The sequence below is a fragment of the Agelaius tricolor genome, unplaced genomic scaffold, assembly GCF_023055355.1.
Source record: "Agelaius tricolor isolate 1412-34295 unplaced genomic scaffold, bAgeTri1.0.p SCAF_1, whole genome shotgun sequence".
Lineage (NCBI taxonomy): Eukaryota > Metazoa > Chordata > Aves > Passeriformes > Icteridae > Agelaius > Agelaius tricolor.
In genome coordinates, this window is record NW_027269261.1 from 58,105,228 (window position 1) to 58,128,303 (window position 23,076).

A 23,076-nucleotide genomic window follows, 5' to 3' on the forward strand; every position below is an offset into this window, starting at 1 on the left:
CATGCTGGTTGCATTCAAGTAGAAATTTCTGTAAAAGCTTCAGCAAATAAACAGTAATTTCTCTGTAAAAAATAAATGTGTGTGGGAGTGGAAGAGTAGATAGATGGACGAGGTTGGCGGTTTTGTTCCCATTTTTTTCAGTTCATATGATTTAACTGTGCAGAGTTTCACATATCTTGAAATAATTTGAAATTTGTCAGTGATGTTTGGCTTCATGTCATGCACTTGCCATAAATGGTCTCCCAGCTTTGATCAAAAAACAGATAATGGTTCAGAGCCTATTTCCACTTGAAGTGTTCCAGTCTGTTTCCTTCCTTTGTCTTTGCTCTAGCCTTTTCTAAAGATGATTAAGACTTTTTCCCTTATAGTCCACTGTTTCTTTGAAACCTGAGTTCTGGAACTGCAGGGGGTTGCTCTGGTTTTAGATGACAGAAGTGAGGATAAGGAGAGTGCCTGCCTGCTTGCCTGCTCTGCTTTGTGTGCCTGTTGCCTGGAGAGCCTGCCTGGACAGCAGGGAAGCAGTCTGCTTGGAGGAGGAAAGGTTGATGTCTGTAGGGCAGGATGAGTTTGAAGCCACAACTGATAGGAATGAAGAGCTTGTAATGGAGATAGAAATACACATCAGCTGTGGCCAGTGAAAGCTCTGCTTTGCTGTTCAGTAAATAGCTACTGGGGCAGTGGGTGTGAAATCTAAAGGCACTGTGGAATAAACAAGGAATTGAGACACAGTCAGAAAGTGAATTTGCTAATGTCCCTTCTAGGGTAGCCACCATATTTATTTTTTACCAATTGTGGCTCCTGTTACAACTTGTTAGAAGGACGCAAGCCACAGATCAGGCAATGTCCGGGTACATTAATCTGTCTAAAGTCATCGTGAAAATGAATGAATTTATTTCATTCAGTCTAAATTCTGTGGTTGAGGAGAGGATGTTTAAAAACTTTCTACCAGATGAAAAGGTTAGAAATTTTTGCCTCCATACAGTGATCTTTCTTAGACTGTAATCTGATCAGATTACGATATTGGGATGGACAGGCATTGGTAACTTGGGTTTTGTGTTCAAGGCAGGGCTGCAGCAGATTTATCTGGCTTGTAGGCTGAAAGGCACTGAATAATTGTTGAGATTTCCACTGGATTTTACCCCTTTGTTTCTTGGCATAAAATAAAAGAATTTATAATAGTTGACTATATAACTGATCCACAAAATTTCTCAATGTTTTCTGTTAGAATTTGGTGGAAAAATTCCAAGCCCATCATCTTATCTGTAAATTAAAGTTCTTCTGTCTTTGAGTGTCTGTATTTTATAGCCTTACACAAGCAATGGCAGTAAAATTGGTTTCCTAGTACATTAAGATTTTCTTAAACATCCCACCCAACAAGCTGTCATCACAAGTACATTCAGTAACAATCCTGCTGTAGGTTAATGGCCTTTTATAAGCAGTACATATCAGTGTGGGGGGATAGAATATAAGAAAATAAAGATAGTGTAGAAAGTAATTGCAGCTGGGCCAATCATCAAAGATTAGGAACAGGCCTGACTTTAAGAGGCCACAGCTGTAACCAATGAGAAGAAGAGTGCTATAAAAGAGTGGGGTGGCTGGTTGAGAAGGGAACTGGAGTCAGTGGGCTGCTTTGTGAAGAAGAAAGAGTTAGTGTGCTGAGGAGCTGCCTTATGAGAAACACCAAGAAGGTATGAAACTTTTGTGTTAAGGAGACAACAGTATGGAACCCCTGCAATATAATGACAACATATCAGCACTTCAGTGAGCTGGCAGTGTCCATCCCCAATTTTTCAATGTGTGCCTGTGCTAGTAAGGGCAGAAATTCAGGTACCTCTGTAAATCAGGTTACTCAAGTTTCAAAAACACATGAGAAACGCTCTACGTTGCCAGCTTCCACTCACACGTGTTTGAGAAGTCCTTGTGAAAAGGTGTGAGTCCTTTGAAAAGGCGTTGTCCCTGCTTACACCTCTGGGGCATGAATGGCAGTGATGTGACCTGTGATTGGCTATTTTTTAATTGTGGTGTGAGCCTTGAGTGTCAGCCCATGAGTGTGTCCCTTGGCTGGCATCCATCCCCTGCTCTTCTCAAGCCAGTAGTGCAAGCAAGGCTGTTTCCAGGGGGGAGTGCTTCCTCTGCCCTGGTGTAATGTGGCCACAGAGGTGTTGTGAGACAAAGCCTTCTTATTTGTTCTATATTTTAAGCTGAGAAAGCTAGGTTTGGGTCACCAGCCCTCAGGAGTTACTCCAGAGACATGCCTGTCTTACTTAGCTGCTTTTCCAGCCTAACTTCTTTCTCTAATTCAGTTCAGTGTTTATGTATTGATGATTGCTCTTTGTTGATCTCTCTCAGTCCTGTGTTTCAGAGAATCTATACTGGTATTCCCATCTCTGCCAGAATCCTAATCTGAAGGTTTTTATGAACCTCTTGGCTTTTACTCCATTGTTTTGTAACTTCTTTGCATCTTTCCTCTCTGTTTAATTATGTAATGTAATTACAGCATGTGGGAAAGGTGGCCTGAATTGAAATTGTACAGGCTATTTATCTGAGGAATTTATGTTTGACCTGCTGAAGCAGCTTTGTGCTGCCTGCAGTATCTATTAATGTTCCTGAAATTTGCTGTAGTTTGAGATTGTGGTGTGTTTTCATTATAGGAAAATGGCCTCAAGTTGTACCAGAAGAGGTTTAGATATTAGGAAAAATTTTTCCCTTGAAGGATAGTCAGACATTGGTTGCCCAAGGGAGTGGTGAGGGTACTATCCCTAGAGTTGTTCAAAAGGCATGTGTGTTTGGCACTTGGTTTAGTGGTGCCAGGTTAATGGTTGGACTTGATGATTTTAGAAGTCTTTTCCAACCTGAGTGATTCTATGAATCAATGATTTTTTGTTGGTAGGCAAAAATAAATAACAAGTTCTAATAAGTATTTCAAGCCAGCTTTTGCATCAGGTAGATTCCTTTAAGGAGATTATTCTTGTGTATCAGAGTTATTTTAGAAACTCTTGACCAGGTCATAGATGAGGGCTTTTTGTTTAGAATTTCTCAAATAATTCTACTACTTGCACTTAGTGGATTGATGTTTTATCAAATACAAAATCAGCAAGACCTTAGTTATTGGCTGTGGTGGTGTTCACAGGGGTCCAGGATGAGAGAAGAGATGAGGATCTGACTCCATGTTTCAGAAGGCTTATTTATTATTTTGTGATATATATATCATATTAAAACTATACTAAAAGAAAAGAAGAAAGGATTTCATCAGAAGCTAGCAAGGAAAGAAGTGGAATGGAATGAATAACAAAAGCTTGTAACATTCAGAGTCTGAGCCAGCTGACTGTGATTGGCCATTAATTAGAAACAACCACATGAGACCAATCACAGATGCACCAGTTGTATTCCACAGGAGCAGATAATCATTGTTTACATTTTGTTCCTGAGGCATCTCAACTTCTCAGGAGAAAAAATCCTAAGGAAAGGATTTTTCATAAAATGTGTCTGTGACAATTGGCCACTGTTGGGTTTTAATTGTCAATATGTTTTAATCTTCATTTCTCATACTCTACAGTTATTCACAGAAATAAAGATAATCTATTAGGAACATTATTCTGTTCTGGGGTTTTGCTTAGTTTATACAAAGCTTGCTCTTTAGTTCTTTCATTTCCCTTACTCTGTTCTGTATTTCAAGTTATCTCTATGAAATTTCCCCCATCCTCTTGAATCATTGACTTACAAATAAATGAAGTTAGTGGTTTCTTTATCCGCACATAAGATCAAAATGAAAAGACAATTTTTTTATACTTATTACACATAGTGTCCATTTTTACAGATGTTTGAGACAAACATGATTCTATGACTGAGAGTTGTATCCTGACTAGGAGGGAACAGTGTCTCTGTTTGAGGAAGAAGGTGTTGGCAAATAAAACTTTGTAGGCAGATATGTATATTTTCTCCAAACTTTTACATTTGATGTGTTTTAAAGCCCTAATGTTTCATGTTGAATCTCTAAGAGAGATTTCTGTAAGACAACAGTGTGAATGAACCTCAGTGACTTTATAGAAGTTACATCAAAGAACAGAGATCTCTGTGTTGTCCTGACAGAATCAGATCTCAGTTACTTGCTGTGATCTTTGGGATTATCATAGAATGATAGTTTGGATTGAAAGGAACTTGAAAGGTGATCTAACCCAAGTGCCCTGCTATGATCGGGAAGCTCAGAGCCCCTTCCAACCTGAGCTTGAACATATCCAAGGAGGTGGGAAGTGGTGCTATAACCTTTAGTAACCAGAAATAGAAACTTGAAGAAGAGAGGCAAGTTTACAATGCGTTTTTTATAAAACCATCAAGATGTGCTTAAACAAATGGATCAGCTGAAATTTAGTTCTGGCAAGTGGCTTTCAGTATAAGAGACTGCAAACAACTCGAGCCTGAAATCTGTCTCTAACTTGCATTTTCAGTGGATGAAAGTATTTGTTTTTGTGGTGCATGAAGTCTTCTCATCCTTCACAGTGTAAAACACTGGCGTCTGTTTATGGAGTAGACTTGTTGATTTCCTTTTTTTACTGGATGTGTGTAAAATTCATATGGAAACGTAGTATGACATTGAGGATGAGGTGCCCAAATACCAAATGTTTTTTTTTCAGTGTGAATTTTCTGTTAACTTTCAATCTGTTGCTTGTCAGATTGAAACAACAAAATTACTCGATCTTTGATTTAATTTTACTCTGAGTAATGTTGCTGAAGGAATAACATGAAGTGCAGTGTTTATCCTTAGAACATGATTTTTAGTAAAAATATGTTTTATGTTCTTTTCATTTATAGCTTGATACCTTTAGAAATAATATTGATCTGTCTAAGGAAAGTGTGAATGATGAAGCAATTATAAACAACACATATAATCCTGAAGAAGAGAGCCCAAGATTTACAAAAAATATATTAAGAGAGAAAGCATCAATTGCAAAGAAAATAAACAATGATATTGTTAGTGGAGAAGAGAACAAGCAGTTGAGAAGAGAACAAGAGAACAAGTCGAACAGGAAGAAAAAGAAATCACTGTTACAAGAACAATTTAATGAGGAGGAAGATTTATATGAAACTAAATTGGGGAGTTTTGAAGAAAAGCCTAATGATTTTCCAAAGAAGAAAACGAAAAGTAAATCACAAACAGATGTACCTGATCAAGAAGGTGATAGAAAGATCAAAAATTCCTTGACTGAAGTGAGAAATGTAACTGAATTAGAAGAGGAAGAGCAGCTAATTCAAGCCTATCAGCTGCATGTGGCTGAGGAAGAGGCAAATGCAATTAAAATGAAAATGAGAAAGAAACTTAAAGAACAGATGTCTGAATCTACCTCCACTGTTCAAAGGCATGAAGTTGCATTGAATAATGAAGTGGGCAAAAAGAAGAAAAAGAAGAAAGAGCGAGCAGTTTTAAGTGAAGCTGAAACAAGGTAACATGACAAACTGTGAATCTTACACAAAATGTTTCATTTTAAGATAGGCAGCAGCTTTCTGGTATATTGTTCATATTTTCTAAGTGATTAACTGGATGATTCTGTTATGAAAAAATAGTACTAAATCTTTTGTCAGAAGGCTTTCATGATTAATATTTAGCTCATGGATTCTTTTTAACTTTTAAAAAAATACTCTTCATTGCTATTTGATATTTGTTTACTATGGAACTCAATCTTAACTAACGTAAGATAGTTTTGTGCATGATTTTTTTTTCGTGATAAGTGATGGCTGTGATCCAGCAAAAAGGTATTTGTTTAACTCTTCACATAAATGGTTCTGCAATTGTCTGGAAATTAGGGGAAGGAAGAGGGGAGAGGACTGAAAAAGGCAAGACACTAATGGGGCTGGGGGCTGTTACATCTTCAAGATACACAGATGATGAGTTGGAGAATTTCAAATGGATTAATAATGGCAGTGAGAATTGTATCAATATATGCAGTGGACTGCAGTTGCTGACAATGATCCATTACCTTGCAGTGCAATGTCCCTTTCTGAGCTGCAGCATCATCATCCAGAAGCAGGTGGCAATGAAAGTCAGTCACCTGAAAGATTATTCACATCAGAAGGACAGAAACTGGAGGGAACCATGGAAAAGCAGAAACCTAAAGCCAAGAAAGTTAAGAAGAGAAGCAGAAAAGGTCTGCCAACAAAGTGTTATAATACTGTACCTACTTAGCTGTGCCTTTTTTTTGTGCTGCTACAGAAATACTTCTCCATAATAGTAGCGCAGAAGTGATTGAGCTGTTTGAGCTACTTATATTTCTTAAGTTACTCAATTGCACCTCTGCTCTTCCAATTCTGAGGCTCATTTGTGAGGATGTTTATTTGATAAATCAATCTAAAATCTTGAAAATTCATTTACTGTAAGTAAATTTTGTGTTGAGTGGGGACAGAAGTTACTATGTTCCACTAGTGACAGTTTGTTTACTTTGCTCCAATTTCTAGAAGAAACCACGGAAGTTGCTGCAGAAACTGATGAGGAAATGAAGAATTCAGAAATTTCAACTCAATCTAAATTTGGTTTTGGCGATGATCTTGTTTTGGGAGTTTATATCCATCGATCGGATCAACTTAAAATTGATCACTTGGTATCTCGTCCTGTGGTCAAAATCCATATTGTTGATCAGAGAAGTGGCTTGTATGTGAAGAAGGACTATAGGTGACATTTAATAAACTGTTTCTGTTATCACTGATTACAATAAATAGGTATACTCTTCCCTACAAAATTAAATATGAAAATGAAAACAAGGGGGTATTTTAAGCTTGCGTAGTTCATTAGTTTCTACACCTATGATCATGTGTATATATATATGTATATACATACCATAAATGAGGGTGATATTTTTCGTTTCCTTTTGGCACTTCTAAATGCTCTGCGCTGCTGTATTGCTCTTGTGGCTCCCCAGGGCAGTGGTCACAGCACCAAGCCTGACAGGTCAAGAAGTGTTTGGACAATGCTCTCAGGCACGTGGTGTGACTCTTGGGGATGGTGCTGTGCAGGGCAAGGAGTTGGACTTGGTGATCCTTGTGGGTCCCTTCCAGCTCAACATATTCTGTGAATCTGTGATATTTCCAACATAGCTCATTCTGTATTCTTCCCAGAGGTAAAATTTCTCAAGTGTCAGAAATGTGTAAAAGCCAAGAACATATAAGCAAAATTCTTGTGGTATAAATAATGTCTGCCTTTTATATTAAGAACTTTTAAAATACTTAAATGAAATCTAGTTCTTTATAGTCTTAATTACTTCAGTTGCTTGTTTCCACTGTCATTTTCCATAATTTTCCTGAAACCAAGTTTTAATGGGGCTAAAGCAGTAGACTCCACCATGATCATCATGCATTAATTTGCTAAGAGTAACTTAATTGTTAGGATTTTCTTCAGCCTGTAGTTTTTCTATATGCATTGCAAATTGTCTTAAATTTTCTATGGGTTTAGAAATTTTTTTCTAGAATCAGACAAATAGTATCTTATATGTTTCTTAGCTTTCAGTAATTGAAAATACTGTTTTGTTCAAAGTTGTTTTTTAAATGCTCTAACAATTGTAATTCTTTGGAAATCTTCAAACAGCAAGAAGGAAGATTCATCTTATGAACCAGGAGAAAAAGAGCACATTCTTCCTATAATGACACAACCATGTGACTTTAGAAAGTCTAAATCAACAGTTCCAGAGTGGGAAGAGCAAGTAATATTTAATGAGCGTTTTACTTATTTTATTCAAAACACTGACGAAAACCCTCAGGTTATCCTGTTTTTTGAGGTAAGATGAAATATTTTGCATCCGATTTATGCACGTTCTGCGTTTGGTTTGTTTCTTCAACAGTATCTATTTGATTCAATTGGCTGTTTTATTTCAGTTAAATTGGGTTAATAGCATAGCTCTAAGGTACGAAGTTAAGTGGAGATACCAAGAGTGGGGTTTTTTATAGGAAAGGAGCTTGTTTTAATAGTAACAAGGAGTACAAAGCTTTTTTCCAAAATCAGCTCTTAAACTTCTGGGGAAGGCTGGTAAGATATGGTGGATATCACGCTTTTTGCATTCTTGAAATCTGAAAAGAGGTTTAAGTACAAGAAACTCAAAGGTAGAATTTGTCTGCGTGCACCTCATTGTACCAATGAGCAAACCATTGCATTGTTTCCATTAATATTTTACACATCCAGCCCTCCTGTCCCAGTTTTCATAAAGTAATTATTAATTTGTCCTCCAATACAATTGTGTTTAAAGGAAAAATTTAGGTCATATATTCAATATAATTTTTAGTTTGGGCATTTCAATATTTGTACAGAGAGATTCTGTAGAATTAACATAAAAATGGAAACCTAGTACAATAAATATTTTTCGTTCCTTGTTTTTTTCCCTATTTCAAATAGATTGAATATAATTTATTGCCATATGTTTCTTAATGTTTTGTGATGCTTGTAAATGAACATATTTATAGAATTAAGAATCCTTAATTGCTTAACAAAAAACTAATTACATTTGTATGTAAAGATTCTTCATGGAAATAATGTTGGAACCAAAAGTATGATTCCACTGAAAAAAGGCTATTTGAGTTCAGTGTGGTTTATGAAATACAAGTTTGAAAAAAGTATTAATCTAAGGGTTTTTTGTATATCACATAAACTTCCCGGTGTAGTGAAATATGGGAAAATTCAGGTCCCTGACAGAAAAATGGAGACTCATAGGCATCCCTGTAAGTGTTCAAGGCCAGGTTGAATGTGGCTTTGAGCAGCCTCATCTAGTGAAAGATGTCCAAGCCCATGGCTCAGAACTCTGTGATCTTTGAAGGCTCCTTCCAACCCAAATTGTTCTATGAATGATTCAATGACAAAACTGATAAAGCTAAGAAGAAAAACTAACTTTTTGACTGCCATTTCGCATGTAGATTAATATGCAGCTGGTTTTAGCTGTCAGATTTGTGATCATAATGATTTCTGAATTATTAAGAAAATTACACATTGTTTTTTATCTTTTATTGAGATGTAAGGGGAGCAAGAACTAGTTTTTTTTTAAGACTAGACTTCTTTTTTAATGGAGCTTAATAAATAGTCATCAGGTAAATACATAAGGACCTGTTATTTCTAATTTCATACTTGTGTAGAAGAAACACTGGTTTTGTAATTTCTTAAAATTTAAATAAGTTTAATTTAATGAATTAACCAAGAATATTTTCAGTAGTTTATTATTATTTACCATAAAGTATACATCCATTAGAAATACATTTATATTCCTGCTGATACTTCTAGGTCCTTGATTCTCCAAGTATGCATGAAGTGAGAGCCAGTTCTGATGTAAAAATTCAGGAAGGTCGCTACCGAAAAATTTGTTGGGCATTTCTAAAGGTACTGTAAATATTTAAATGAAGAAAAAAAATCATAAATCTTTTTATCTGAAAATCTCTAACAGTGCTAAGGAGGAAAGCATTTTAAAATATTTTCAGTAACAGAGATGGAAGAAGAAAATCCTTGTTTGCTTGGCTGTTCTCCCATTTTCCTCATCTTCCACTCCGTGAAATCAACACAGTAACAGGCTTGACATTAAAGCCTGTTTTATGTCTTTTTCAAGAAAGTGTAGAATGTGTAAGATTTTTTTTTGTTTGTTCATAAAGTACAGAAGCTTGTTTTCTTTGCATTTTTGTGAATGTGAAGAAAGTGACAAATCCACTAATTTCTGTACCTCAGCTGTTCTGTATTCTAGTGGCATTTTCAGTTGTCCAGTCTTTGAAAAGACTCACTAGCTTAATTATAGAATGCTTTTCATTTTCAGTTGCAGAGTTTGAAGTACTGTGGCAATTGAGATACAAATGTGCCAAATGTGAGATATGGGTAATTTAGCCAGCCCATGTGTACCTTTCTATCCTTTTGAGAGAAACTTGAATGTGTCAATTACTTCTTTGAGAGCTGCCAAACTTGAGTTTCCCTGAGGAATGTTTATTTACACTCCCCCTGTGTGTCATAACCATTGACAATCATTGAGCAGTCCACAACATTGAGGAAATGGGAGAAATACAGGAGAAGATAATGGACTACAAGTGTAGGTGAAGGGATGGGGGCCTTCATAGCAATTCAATACAGAGATTTCTCTGAACTCTGCCCAAGAGAAATCTACTGGAATCAGGGGTCTGCTATCCTGTGTCTGTTACCAGAGCTGATAGGAACTATGCATCCAGGCATTCAGTACAGCCTACTCCTGAACAGAAGGAAGAATAAATTTTCAGCTCATAATTATGAATTAAATAGTTGCCTATTCTTCATTCTTACTACATCTGCCTGCATTATCCTTTTATCTGTATCAGCCAGAGTGGAAATGTTTCCATTCAAGACTGACCAGTGTTAATGGCAGTTATTCAGTTCTGTTATTCTTCAGTTCAGCAGAGATGACTCTGTCTGCTCTGAAGTTGGAGAGGTTGCTACACTGCTGTATCTTCTGCTCTGAACCAAAGCCTTACCCAATGCCCTTCATTGCAGCATTCAAAGAGGACAGATTTGGAAGAAGCTGTTTCTGGCTTGGCAGTCCTTTGAGATTTGGTTGATTTTTAGCAAGTAGTAGTTAAAAAAAAAAAGAAAATAAGTACTGCAGAGGTCTTCCCACTTTCAAGTTAGTACTGCTGTGAAGCATCTTTTGAAACTAGACTGCCATCTAAGATTTAATCCTCATTATTTGATCCTGGGAGGATTAAATGCATGCTTAGTTCATTATGACTTTTAGAGTTAGTATATTTCTGCAATGGGAAGTGATTTCAAGAGTTTATACTGTTAAGTTAGATATTAGAAATTATCAGTTACTTTTGTATTCATCTTTCTTCCTCTTTTTAATCACCCTTCCAGCTTGTAGGTGCAAATGGAGTTCTAAATGTTGGTGGAAAATTTCGTCTGCAATTATATTACCCACCTTCAAGGACCAAGTCACGTTCAAATGTTGTTGAGGTTTATGACTGGTGGGCAAAATGTCCTAGAAATCGCTACCCATCAACTTTATACGTAACTGTAAAAGGCCTGAAACTGCCAGATCATGTAAGTTAAATATATAAATATATTTACAAATATGCAGACTTTTCTGTAGGAACTAGTACCTTGGTAGAGCATGTGAGTCTGTGTTTGTAGGCATGTATATAAAAGCTGTGCTTACATGCAGTATATAAAATATATAATAAGAATATTACATCTCAAGATCGGTGTTTCAAACTCAGCCCTTCATAGGTATCTTTGGAAAATAGGCATACTTTTCTACCTACAGCTTTTCTACCTACTTTTCTACCTACAGCTGAATATTTTGCCACTGGCATTCTGAAAACTTTCTTGAAGATTAACGTTTCTTCTTCTTCTTAGCAGAAATGCCATTTTTAAGTCACTGAATTCACGCAGGTGTAAAAATTCTTTGAGAAAAGATGCAAGTTACTTATCTTTGCTTCCCTGCACCCTCTAGCTGTAATGAGCTGTATTTCTTTTCACAAATGAAAGCTACTTTAAGAATAGGCTTACAGCGGTACGTGCTGAGATGAGCATTCAAGATAAATATGGTGTTTTCTTTTCTCTGATGCAAGTACAATATTGTTCTGTTATGTAATTTCCCATTTGTATTTAGAGCTGTAATAATACCTTCTGCTCACTTTTGTGCTATGAAGGGTGGTCTGTGGAAGCTGGTGAGATGTGCACCTTCTCAGTAGTACAATACGATACAGCAGTGGAGTAATTCTAATTTTCACTGACCTTGACAGTTACTAAGAGATAATTGAGTATTTGAATAAGAGATAATTGAGTATTTTAAGAGATAATTGAGTATTTGAAAAAATTGGGATACCATTGGATTTGACACAACTTTGGAAACTTGGATTGCTTTCTGACTCCTGGTTACTTTAAATGACATTTTGCAATGCAGTTTTCAGGTATTAAGCTTTTCTAATCTCTGTATTCCAGATATAAAAATGCAAGATATTTAAATTAAAAGTACCTTTTAACCTTTCTAGAAATTACATTGTTCACTTTAAAAATATTTTTTCCCTGATACTTAGTTTTGTTTGCCTTAAGGTTGGTCCTTCTTTTCACTCTATGGCAGCTGTTCAACAGGAACAAAGTAATGCAGCACTGTCTGAGCTCCAGAGAGAAGGATGTGAACCTTCTTTAGAGGAGAAAAAGGAGCCATTTAAATGGTCAAGATTGCCTGGACAGGTGAAGCATTTTTCTTTCAATTTTAAATGAAAATAATTTAAATATTTTTATAAGTATTATGAAGCAAATAATTAAAATAATTAACAAATATACTAAAAAAAATACAAAACTCTCATAGATAGTAGAGGAGGCTTAACCTTAGCAAATGTGGTTGATTTAACTATTTTTATACCAGAACAGTCAGGTTTTTTTTGTCTGCAGAATTTGCTAAGATTTTGAAAGAGTGAGAAGTCAGTCAGGAAGCCAGTTCTCGGACTTCAGCTTGATTAGAAATATATTTTCTTGAGTTTTCTTTTTGTTTGTTGAAGACATTTTTAAACTATGAAAAGAGAAAGAGCTTACACTGAAGAACCATGTAGCTACTGTGGATATTGCCCTTCACCTTAAACTTTGAATTTAGTTTTGGAGAAAAAGCCGTTGGGTCAAAAAGAGGTAATATCTTGGGAGAAAGGAAAGGGGTCTAAAATACCAGATTAGTTTTTTGAGATGCTTCATCTCTGGTTCTGTCTTTAAAAGTCAGATATTTAAATACAGGTGAGGAATGTTAAAATTGTTTGGTAGAAGACAAAAGGTTTGAGTGCCTGCAGTTGGGTGTCTGAGTTCACACTGCCATCATTAGTCACTAAAAGGTGAGCTTAGTCTCCTTAAGCAACCTTGACTTACAGTGTAACTCCACAGCTTACATTACTGGTGCTAGACATTGTTAAGCATTTCTTAAGATTGAAGAATTTATTTCAATTTTTTTTTCTAGTTTTTTTAAACATGCTAATTGTTTGCAATAATGGGGTAGGAATAGATACACATTCGTGGGGCCTAAGTTGTGCTGCAGAACTGTCTCTGTCTATAATATATTGAATTTTACTTTGCAATGCTATTAAGATGTTACTAGCCTTTTAGAGCTTCTGCATGCCAGGAGCTCAGAGTGTGTTCCCTGCATTGGGTAGTTAATATTCCTACCAATTGTTCCCTGAAAAGCCAGGCTTGCCGCATACCCAACAAGCCCCTGTTTTCCCTGCGAGGTGGAGACCTGGGCTGCTTCTGTATCCGCTTCTCTCACGACGGGAGAACGCTGGCAGCAGCATGTGCAGGAAGGAACGGCTATCCCATTGCTTGTAAGTTTAAATACATTTTGGCTTTTTGCTTATAATCCATGTATTTGGAAATAAAGATTAAGGGAAGTTAATTTTTAAATTGTGCTTTTTTTAGAGCAAGTTAACCAACCTTAAGGCAAACAAATTTAATTAACTAATGTCTGGTCTGTAGTTGTGATTAGACGATTGTTCTGTGCTTTAAAGAGCATTTGTGAAAATGCTCTTTCTGTGTTGATAGGGCTGGAATTGGCTTTTCCTACATGGTTACATATACACAGTTTAATGGTATGAAATGACACCATTTCTGCCCAGAGGCCTAATGGAAATAATCAATTTGCAGAAGGCACACAGTGTCTGATTATAATGTTTGAAAGGATATAAAATTTTAAGCCTCCACCTCACACACTTTTCATGGAAGTTTTTCTCCTAACCTGTCTTTGAAAGTCAGATACTGGAATGTTAACATCTCCAGACAGACTACTGGAAGCTGCTGTCTTCCATGGTCCAGTTCAGTTGAAGTACAAACATTCCTTGTGATTCAAATTTTTGAATGCTTCATCACAGTAGCTTAACTGCATAGTTCTTAAACCTTGCATAAAAGTTTTGAGATTTAGAGAGAGCAGTATTTGTACACAAATAAGTGTTTAAATGCAAGGAACAGTAAATCTAGATTCCTTTATTACACAGGCCCATAAAATTATCTCAGTGTTAAAATATTTCTAAGATTGGTCAATTAGTTGTCAAAATTTAAAGAAACCCAGCATAATCCTAATTTGGTTCTAATTATTTAATGCAAATAAGGTGTTTCTTAAGGGGTAAGACATTTGTGGCACCCATGAACCACTAGGTGGAAGTAGATGCTTGCTATCTGTTCATATCTAGCAATTATTTTATCCTGTTGCCTCAAAATGAGAAGATAAAGAAAGTGAGTTGATGTATGCTAGCAGAAAATCAGCCTAAGATTAGACTAAACTTTGGCTCTAGTAGGTACATCTGTTTGACTGCAAATACTTACAGAACTTTTATTTTTCTATTTCTGCTTCCCTAGTGTATGAAATTCCTTCTGGACAGTTCCTGAGAGAATTTTATGGTCATCTTAACATAGTGTATGATCTTTGTTGGTCAAAAGACAATCAATACCTTCTTACTGCTTCCTCTGATGGCACTGTCAGGTCAGTATGATGAGATGTTCTGGCAGATACCATCAGAAGTTGAAAAGAAAGTGGTCCAATTCAGTGTTTTTACTACAAACTGATCCAGAATGTTTTAACTAAAGATTTGGTTACTGTGTGACTAAAATAATATAAAAGTTGTGATTGGGTTAATCACTTATACTACATATAAAATTATATAGTAATATTATATATAGTATAATATATATACTTATACTATATATAATATAGTATAAGTAGTACACTTATACTATATATAATATTATAGTAAATTTGTATTTACTATTTCTAATGTATTTGTATTTGAAACCAAAGCTTTTCCAAAAACCCTGGTGTCTAAATCTATAATGCAGTAAAAAATCAAAATAGCTTTTATTTTGAGAAGACACTGAGACAGTTGTAATCTGTTCCTGGCGAAATTGCCATACTATAAATGCAATATTAAGTTTGCAAATTTGAACAATAGGCAGGAAATTGAAAGTTTAAGATTCAAGTTATGTGTGTAAATTTACCACACTGCATTTATATGTATGTTGGTGGTGTTCTTTTGGTTTTTTACACTAAGTAATTCAGCTTAAATTGCTGTAGATACACGTGGAAATATCACTGGGACAGTGTACAATTTTATTGTGAACAACTTCATTGGTTTTCATTGAGCTTTTTAGGTTTTTTAAGTCCTTCAGACCCTATTATTTCTGTTATGCAGCTCAGTAATGGTACAAGCAGTTGCATAATTGAAATGCCAGAGGAATTGTTAAATGATATGTTGTATGTGTGGAACTGTTTCAGGGGGTTTTTTTCTGCTTGTATGTGGGTATAAAAAGAGTGTGTTGAGAGTTCAGCACTTGTTTTTTTTTCATTTGGGAGTGGATTATGTAAGAATGTTTTGTATTGAGATAAATATCAATTTCAGTCATTTATGTTGCCTATAAGAAGGCTGAGCTGTTCCTCAATTCTTGAATTTGTGGCAGCAAGTTGAAACTGCAGTGGTCTGCCTCCTTTTCTGTGTACTGCAGTCACTGTATGAGTTATTAGTTCCTGTATTTGTTGTGAGTTGCCTTCAGCTCCTTGAAAAGTCTCAATACCCCACTGCTTTAAAGTCATTATCAGTTTATTATTTGGATTATCTCATACTGAGTTCTAAGGTAACATGAAGGTAAATTAATGAATTTCTGTGAATTCTTCTTTATATAGTGTTCTGTGTTATCCTCAAGCCTTCCCAGGGTTTAGTCCCACATAATTTGTGAGCAATATGTTTTTATTTTGTTAGATTAAAATCATTCTAAAAGATAGGTAAACTCCTTGTGACCTTTCTGCATCAAATTGCAGAATAATTGCTGTACTCTAAAGGGTTGCAATTTTCTAATTAAGTGACCTCTGAGTAAGCTTAGAATTCTTCAACAGCCACCAGATGTGGTTGCCTCACCAGAAGTGGGTGCCACTGAAACCATTCAATAACATTTTGTAACTGAATACTGTGTGTAATGTGCTGCTCACCTGTATTTAGTGATCTGGGTACTGTTTTATTCTTTGTGGTCTCATCTTTGGGGGAGGCTCACTTGCCATCAAATAGAAAACACTAACAAAAATCTGATTTTACATCTATGGTTGGAAAAGGATAGGAAGTAGATTAATAGTAGGAAGTGAATTTATGTGATGTAAACATCCTTGAGATCATGATCACTGTGTGGCTGGTAATTATTATTCTAAAATTTTCTGGGATTGTATTTATATTTAGTGGCCCTATATGTTCCTTTATGGCTTTTCTTGTTGTAATATTGTTTTAAATGAATTATACCCCAGAAGAGCTTAATTTGGTTGTAACTCCTGAAAGAAATAAACCAATTCATGGAATTCTTTATGAGTATTTTAAAATGAGAAATATATCCATTAAGTGAGTAAGTAGTAATTAATTTTCTTTGAAGACCAAATACTGTGTAAAGTAGTAAATTTTTCGTAATTCATGTTAGAAGGTGCCATGTTAAAGGATTAAATAGAGGTGGAATAAATTGGTGGGATAAACAGGTGTTGTTAAGTGTTTGCAAGCATTTGCCTCTAGAACCAGTAGCCTAAAATATGGGCATCAGTTATATCTGTGTGTGTGACTGCTTTGTACAGTAGAAATTCTAACTTTGTTTCCTTTTAGAATGTGGAAGATAGAAATGAAGGCAGCGTCTGCAGTGAGAGTTTTCCCTCATCCTTCATTTGTCTACACTGCCAAGTACCACCCAGTTGCTGACTCGTTGGTTGTGACAGGATGTTACGACTCAGTGATTAGAATCTGGAATGCAAATGTGAAAGAAATCCATGGGCAACTGCTACAGGAGCTTGATGGCCATAAAAGTTTCATCAACACCCTTTGTTTTGATGCAGAAGGTATGTAGTTAATATTGCTTTTACAAATAGTTGTCTTTCCAATTGAAGACCATCTTGAGTCCTACTAGTTTACTTCATGGAGGCAGTGTGTTCTTCTTGGGAAGAAATTATTTACTGGGAGAATGCTGAGACACCGGGGCAGGTTGTCCAGAGAAATTGTGGATGTCCCTGAAGGTGTTCAAGGCCATGTTGATATGGGCTTTGTTCTAGTGGAAGGTGTCCCTCCCTATTTCAGGGAGGTCAGAACTAGATAATTTTTAAGGTCCCTTTCAACCCAAATCAATTGATAAAGAAAATGAGGTGGTAGTAATTAGATTGTGAGAATCTTAGCTCCAAACTAAAGTGGGAAGGGGATGAACTTTTCAATATTGACAGAGAATAGGAAACATGGAGAGAAAGGAACAGGGGTTGGACCATTGTGAGTCATATTAACTGGTGGGTTGACAGCTGAAAGTGAAGGTTGTACTGAGATCTACTAGTGGAGCATGAGTTGAAGATGGGTATAAGTTAAAGCTTGACTTTTTCTAGTATTAGTGACATTAATAGTTAGATGGTTCATTTTAGTCACTGGAGTAGGTACTAAAAAGAGAAAAGCTGTATTTTTATAAAGAATAAATATTTGTGTTTAAAGAACAAGTGTTGGGAAACACTGTTCTAGTTCAAGGTTCTCTTAATGAATGCATAAGTAAGGATTGAGCTATCATGTGAAGCTTGTTGAGCTGTAAATGCTCAGCAAGCATTTTTGCTGGTTTTAGAATACGAATAAAAATGAAAAAAATTAAAAACCTGTTCTGCACCTCAGTTATTTAATGTATATACTACATCCAGATTTACGGTATCAGGTGATGTCATGCAGTATGAGCAAAACGCATTTGCAATGAGTATATTTTAGCAAAAGAGATGGAAGAATGGGTATTTGCCTATTCACAAAGAGGAGAGAACAAAATATTGTTTATTTTCTGTATTATTGTTTTGTGGGTGGTATTTTACTCATAAGACATTATTTCTCAGGACACCACATGTTCTCAGGAGATAGTTCAGGACTAATAATAGTTTGGGATACACCTGTCAAAGGAAGTTCTCCACACCTTTTTCAACACTGGAAGGTCAATAAGGTAAAGAAGTTTCTTAACTAGCATTGTAATTTTTATGTGAACCATTCCAAATCTAGTAATCTGATTTGAATTAAATTTTTTTAATACATTACATTTTGTTTTAACTGCAGAGGTGTATTTTCTTTAACAATTGGTATAGAAGAACTGATACAATGTTCAGTGATTCACTGACTTAATTTTTTTAAATTGTTTTGCAACTTAATTGGGTTGGGCACTGGAACAGGCTCCCCAGGCAAGTGATCACACCACCAAGCCTGAGAAAATTCACGAGTATTTGGACTCCCAAGGTACATGGTGTGATTCTTGGGGCTGTCCTGTGTAGGGCCAGGAGTTTGTCTTTGATGTTCATAGTGGGGCCCTTGCAACTAAGAATATTCTAGAATTCTGTGATCCTGTATTTTTTTTTAATATATGCAAAACATGAAAATACTTGACACTGTATTAACAGGTAAATGCTTTGTTCTCTAGAGACAAAAATAAAATAGACCACTGGCTTTAAAAAACACATTTGTCCATACCTTAGAGCCCTGATGTTGAGTCAGCATTTCTGTCATCAGCTTAATTTTTTTAGAAATTCAGAAATTTGAAAATTCAGTCACAACAGAATCTGCCTCATGGTTGTAAAAAGTTGATGCCTCGGATGTAATGATTTAATATAGGAACAAACTTCTCCCTAACGAAATAAAATGAATTGAGCAGAAAAATAGGAATGCAAGAGAAAAATGGACAGTAATGTGTTAACACATGAGTGTTAAACTACAAAGTTATATAATTTTTTTAATTTTCCGTCCTTCTGTAGGAAATAAAAGAAAATGATATTAAAGGAACACCAGTAAATCACTTGGAAGTGCATCCGAATGGAAGGCGTTTATTAATCCATGCCAAAGACAGTACCCTGAGAATTATGGATCTCAGAATGTTGGTATTTTTGGTGACTAATGTGTACTTCCTTTATGTTTTAAAATTTACATGGGGAAATAAAATACCACAAAGGTATTAGTTGTGTAGCTGGGGAGAAAAAAAATGTCCTAATAATCAAGGATAGAAATGTTAGGGTTAGGAAATTATTTCAAAACACTGCTGTGTTACATTTTGGGTGATATTGAGTAAGTCTTTTGGTGATATTGAGTAAGTCTTTTAGAATAGAATATCTAAAATTTCCTAGATTACTTGGGAGCCTAAACTGGCATGAAGAATACAATGTTAGTCTTCTAAAGATTGAAATCCCTTTTAAAATGCAATCTGGACATGAAAAGAACTTGGAAGTGGTAATATTTGTGTGGTAGTTTTGCATTTTTAAGACTCTGGGAAGGATATTTTGATGATGAAATGGAAATGGTTATCATCATAAATGCTAAAAAATGCAGTGATGTACCTATTGTGGTTTATTAAGCAGGCTGTGAGATAGTTTTGCATTTTATGATGATTTTCTCATTTTTAATTGGTATAAGCATGAATTTTTAATGACAAACGAAAATAACAAGCAAGGAGATTATAGACTTGAGGTTGATTTTGGAGAACGACCAGTTCAACCCAACAATCAAATCACAACAGCATGCTAGTCAGAGCTTTATACTATTGGATTTTTAATATCTTGAAGGATGAAAATTTTACAGTTTCTGTGAGCAACATGTTCTAGTTCACCCTCAAAATAAAGTACTTTTTTCTTATTTTTAAACAGAATTATCTATATTTCAATTGATGTCCGTTCCCTCTTGTCCTTTCATTGGGTGGGAGTGAGCAGAGCCTCTCACCAATCACTTACATATGTAGATAAGATGCACTTGAACATTCTGTTCTGGAAAGTCACATTAAAGTGTTTCATCCTTAATTTCATAGGTTTCTTTCCGTCCCTCACCACACAGAAAATCCCTGGAGATATTTAAAAGATGTGTAGATGTGGCCCTTAGGTATATGGTGTAGTAGTGGATGGGACAGTGCTGTGTTAACAGTTGAAGTTAATGATCTGGAAGGTCATTTTGAAACTAAGCAGTTCTGTTATTGTACTGGATTGAATGTTTGAGCTAGCTGAGGACTCTACTGCATTATGGTGCACGTTTCTCTTTTTCTGTAACTGATAAAATATAATGACCATGCTAGAAGCTGAACTATCCACTCAAAGGATGAAATTGCTGCATTAAGAGAGGGGAACCTGTCATTTTTTAGGCCAGTGTTCTTCTGTTGCTCCTCTTTCTAAAATGTGCAGAGTGTTTTATTTTGAGAGGGAAACATGGGCATGCATATTAATCTTTAAGAAAGGGTTTAATACGGGGTGCAATTTCACAATTATTTTAAGCAAATTTATCCATGGGACGTACAATCTCCTGCAATCTCCCACACCTTTGGCTGTGTATTCCTAGCATTTCTTTTTTATCATTTCTAGAGATCTTCTGATCTGGGGTAAGTCAGATCATTGAGCTGATCCGACTAAAAATTAGCCTACAAATACAAATGATTAATTTTCATTTTAATCAACTCTCTGATCAAATTTATCTGAAAGCTGCCCAAGAGAAGAAATGAGGGAGAGCCTGGGAAAATAAGGGTGGAGAGGACACCACCAGAACTTCTACTTTGACCACAGCCCACAGTTACATTAACTTTTAAGTCTATCAATAAACCACAGGGTCAGATACCCAGCAGTGATAATTTTACACGTCAGCATTAACTGTTCATTCCCTGCATGAGAAAAGAGGGGGTGGAGGTCACAGATGAACACAATTCACTTTGATTGACAGCTGGTTACTCTTAACTTTCCTCTTTCAACTTGCTTTTTTGATCTTTTTGGATAATACTGCTGTCCTGTCACTTAGGTATGTGATCAGGGATTTGGTTTTAGTTCAGCCCTCTCCTTAGGGTTTCATATGAAGGTTAGTTTTACATCTTGCAGGGCTCTTGTCATGACATCTCAGAGATACTATCTTTCTTATTCATACAGCTAAATCTCTTATTTGGGCTAATAAGGAGCTCTTATTTGAGCTAATATTGCTGTAGGATCATCTAGGGTATATTTATTTGGAATATTGTTTGAAATAATTTTCCTGTAATATTAAATGCACTGTACTTCTCCAAGCATACTTTCATTGTTTTTGCAGTAACAAATGTGAATAGTGCTATCTTCTGTCCTTGAGAGCTATGGTGGCCTATTGCTGTTTTTCTTGCCTTAAATTCTGCATTGTAGTACTGCTGCTGGGTTCGTCTCCAAAGTTGAACTTTGATATCTTTTTCCAGGCTATGCCTCTTTCAAGCTGATTTATCTTCTTTCCATCCTTTTGTGGATTCTCTCTTACTTGATGCAAACAGACTTTGACAGTAGATCATTATTACCGTGCTGACCAATAGTGTTTCACTGAAAAAAGATTAGGATACCTAAGCTGAAAAATAATATCGAACATTTATAGTGAATCAGCATTTATGTGTGAAATTTGTTGATTCTACTGCTGGTTTCTGACCAAGGAGACTTTAGTCTGAAGAGCACTGCTGCATAGGTTTAATCATTCAAGCTCAAGAAGCATAATGAAAACCTTTCTAACAGAGCTTGGTGTAATAGTGATAATTTCCCTGTTTTTTTGCAAAGCCCAGGATCGAGATAGTGCAAATTACTGCATCTCTATCTGTTGTCTAGATCTGAGGGTTTCCTTTTTCTACTGGAAGACAAGGATGTACATTTTTATCTCTACTGTCAGGTGCAGTATGAAGGTTGGGGAAAATAAAGGGTAAATAAATACTTCACTCTGCAAAAAGTGTGTGCTTGCATATCTATGTGGGATGCAAAGTGTACTGATTTTTCTGAGAAATAGAGGGGGAACAGAGAATTAAAAAGTTACATTGTCTATTCTGAAAATATCTTCTATATTTGCAAACTTTCTTTAGCTTGGCGACAAAGAAATACGTAGGTGCCACAAATTACAGAGAAAAGATTCACAGCACCTTAACACCATGTGGTACGTTCCTGTTTTCAGGAAGTGAAGATGGAAAGGCTTATGTTTGGAATCCAGAAACAGGTAACTAATTATTTTATGGGCTTAAGCCAAATTGTCAAAGCTGAGGGGGAAAAGATTTTTTAAGGTTTATTGAAAGACTTTTGATATGGAATAAAACTTTGATAAGATGTTCTTAAATCCTGGAGCTTTAGCTCAGCCTTCTAAATCTCTGAGATTTAATTCTCTAGAGAAAATTAGTAGGGGTAACATTTGTAATATCCAGCATGACTGGAGCACCTGAGGCTCAGCTTTTTTTGTACTGCAGCTCTTTGCACGTGGTGAGGATCTTAAGATGGAATGCACAAAAATGTTTTAGGTCAGGTAAGTTTTTCTGTTGTGTTGTTTAGATTTGAGAATGAGGCTCTTGTGCCGAACTGCTTCATCTCTGTGGTGGGTGGTCAGAGACTGAATATTTTTGGTGTGTGGTATATAAAATATCACTGTGAATTAGTCCCCAAGCCAAGGAGTTTCAAAATAGCTACCAAAATATTTCTGAAAAAATGTGATGAAAATGTAGGGTAGAGTTTCTTGTACTCTAAGAGATGAAAAAGAGATGAAAATAAGAGCAGAAAGTAGCAGAATACCATTTTGGATTTGATGACATTATATTCTGTCTGTAATTGTAATTTACATAGTATTTTAAAATAAAAAAGGTAAATATTTTGAAACTGGCAGATAACTAACAGTTCTGCTTTGAATTTCTTTCCATGTTACCAACTATGTTAACTTGGATCTCCGTCACTACATAATTTGCCTGAAAAATTTTTAAAAATTACAAAAATAAAAGGAAGGAGGAACTTTGTTATTTGTATGTTTTTATTGGATTTTGACTTTTGTTGCCACACTGTATTTGCATTTATAATGCCATCAGCTGAAGAGCTAATTTTATTTATATTTATTTTTAATAATTCTGTCCTCAACTTTCACTCCTGTTTTCAGTGTTATATAGCTGAGATCCACAAGTAAGATGCCTATCTTTGTACAATGCAAGCACAAACAAATACTGTGGAACGCCACCTTTCCAGAACGTGCTTATCAGAACAAGAGAACTCATCTAACCTGGTGCATCCTCCTCTGGCATTTCCTGCAGCAATTGCAACAGCACTAACTTTTCTGACTCACTGAATAACTTAAAAGCTTGCAATATTTCCTTCGTCTTATGCCAAAATACAA

General features: G+C 35.7%; 1 protein-coding gene across 6 annotated transcripts in view; it reads left to right on the forward strand.

Annotated features, from left to right (window-relative positions):
- AHI1 (Abelson helper integration site 1) overlaps positions 1-23,076 on the forward strand; it is an 85,922-nt gene that overhangs the window by 6,926 nt on the left and 55,920 nt on the right. For all 6 annotated transcript variants that reach the window (XM_071436074.1, XM_071436064.1, XM_071436102.1 and 3 more), the window contains exons 4-16: positions 4,810-5,438; positions 5,980-6,140; positions 6,448-6,661; positions 7,571-7,760; positions 9,248-9,343; positions 10,829-11,014; positions 12,029-12,169; positions 13,149-13,281; positions 14,309-14,432; positions 16,579-16,808; positions 17,820-17,923; positions 18,723-18,841; positions 21,794-21,924. In XM_071436074.1, coding sequence (XP_071292175.1) covers positions 4,810-5,438; positions 5,980-6,140; positions 6,448-6,661; positions 7,571-7,760; positions 9,248-9,343; positions 10,829-11,014; positions 12,029-12,169; positions 13,149-13,281; positions 14,309-14,432; positions 16,579-16,808; positions 17,820-17,923; positions 18,723-18,841; positions 21,794-21,924 — 2,458 coding nt within the window. The remainder of the gene's footprint in view (positions 1-4,809; positions 5,439-5,979; positions 6,141-6,447; positions 6,662-7,570; positions 7,761-9,247; positions 9,344-10,828; positions 11,015-12,028; positions 12,170-13,148; positions 13,282-14,308; positions 14,433-16,578; positions 16,809-17,819; positions 17,924-18,722; positions 18,842-21,793; positions 21,925-23,076) is intronic.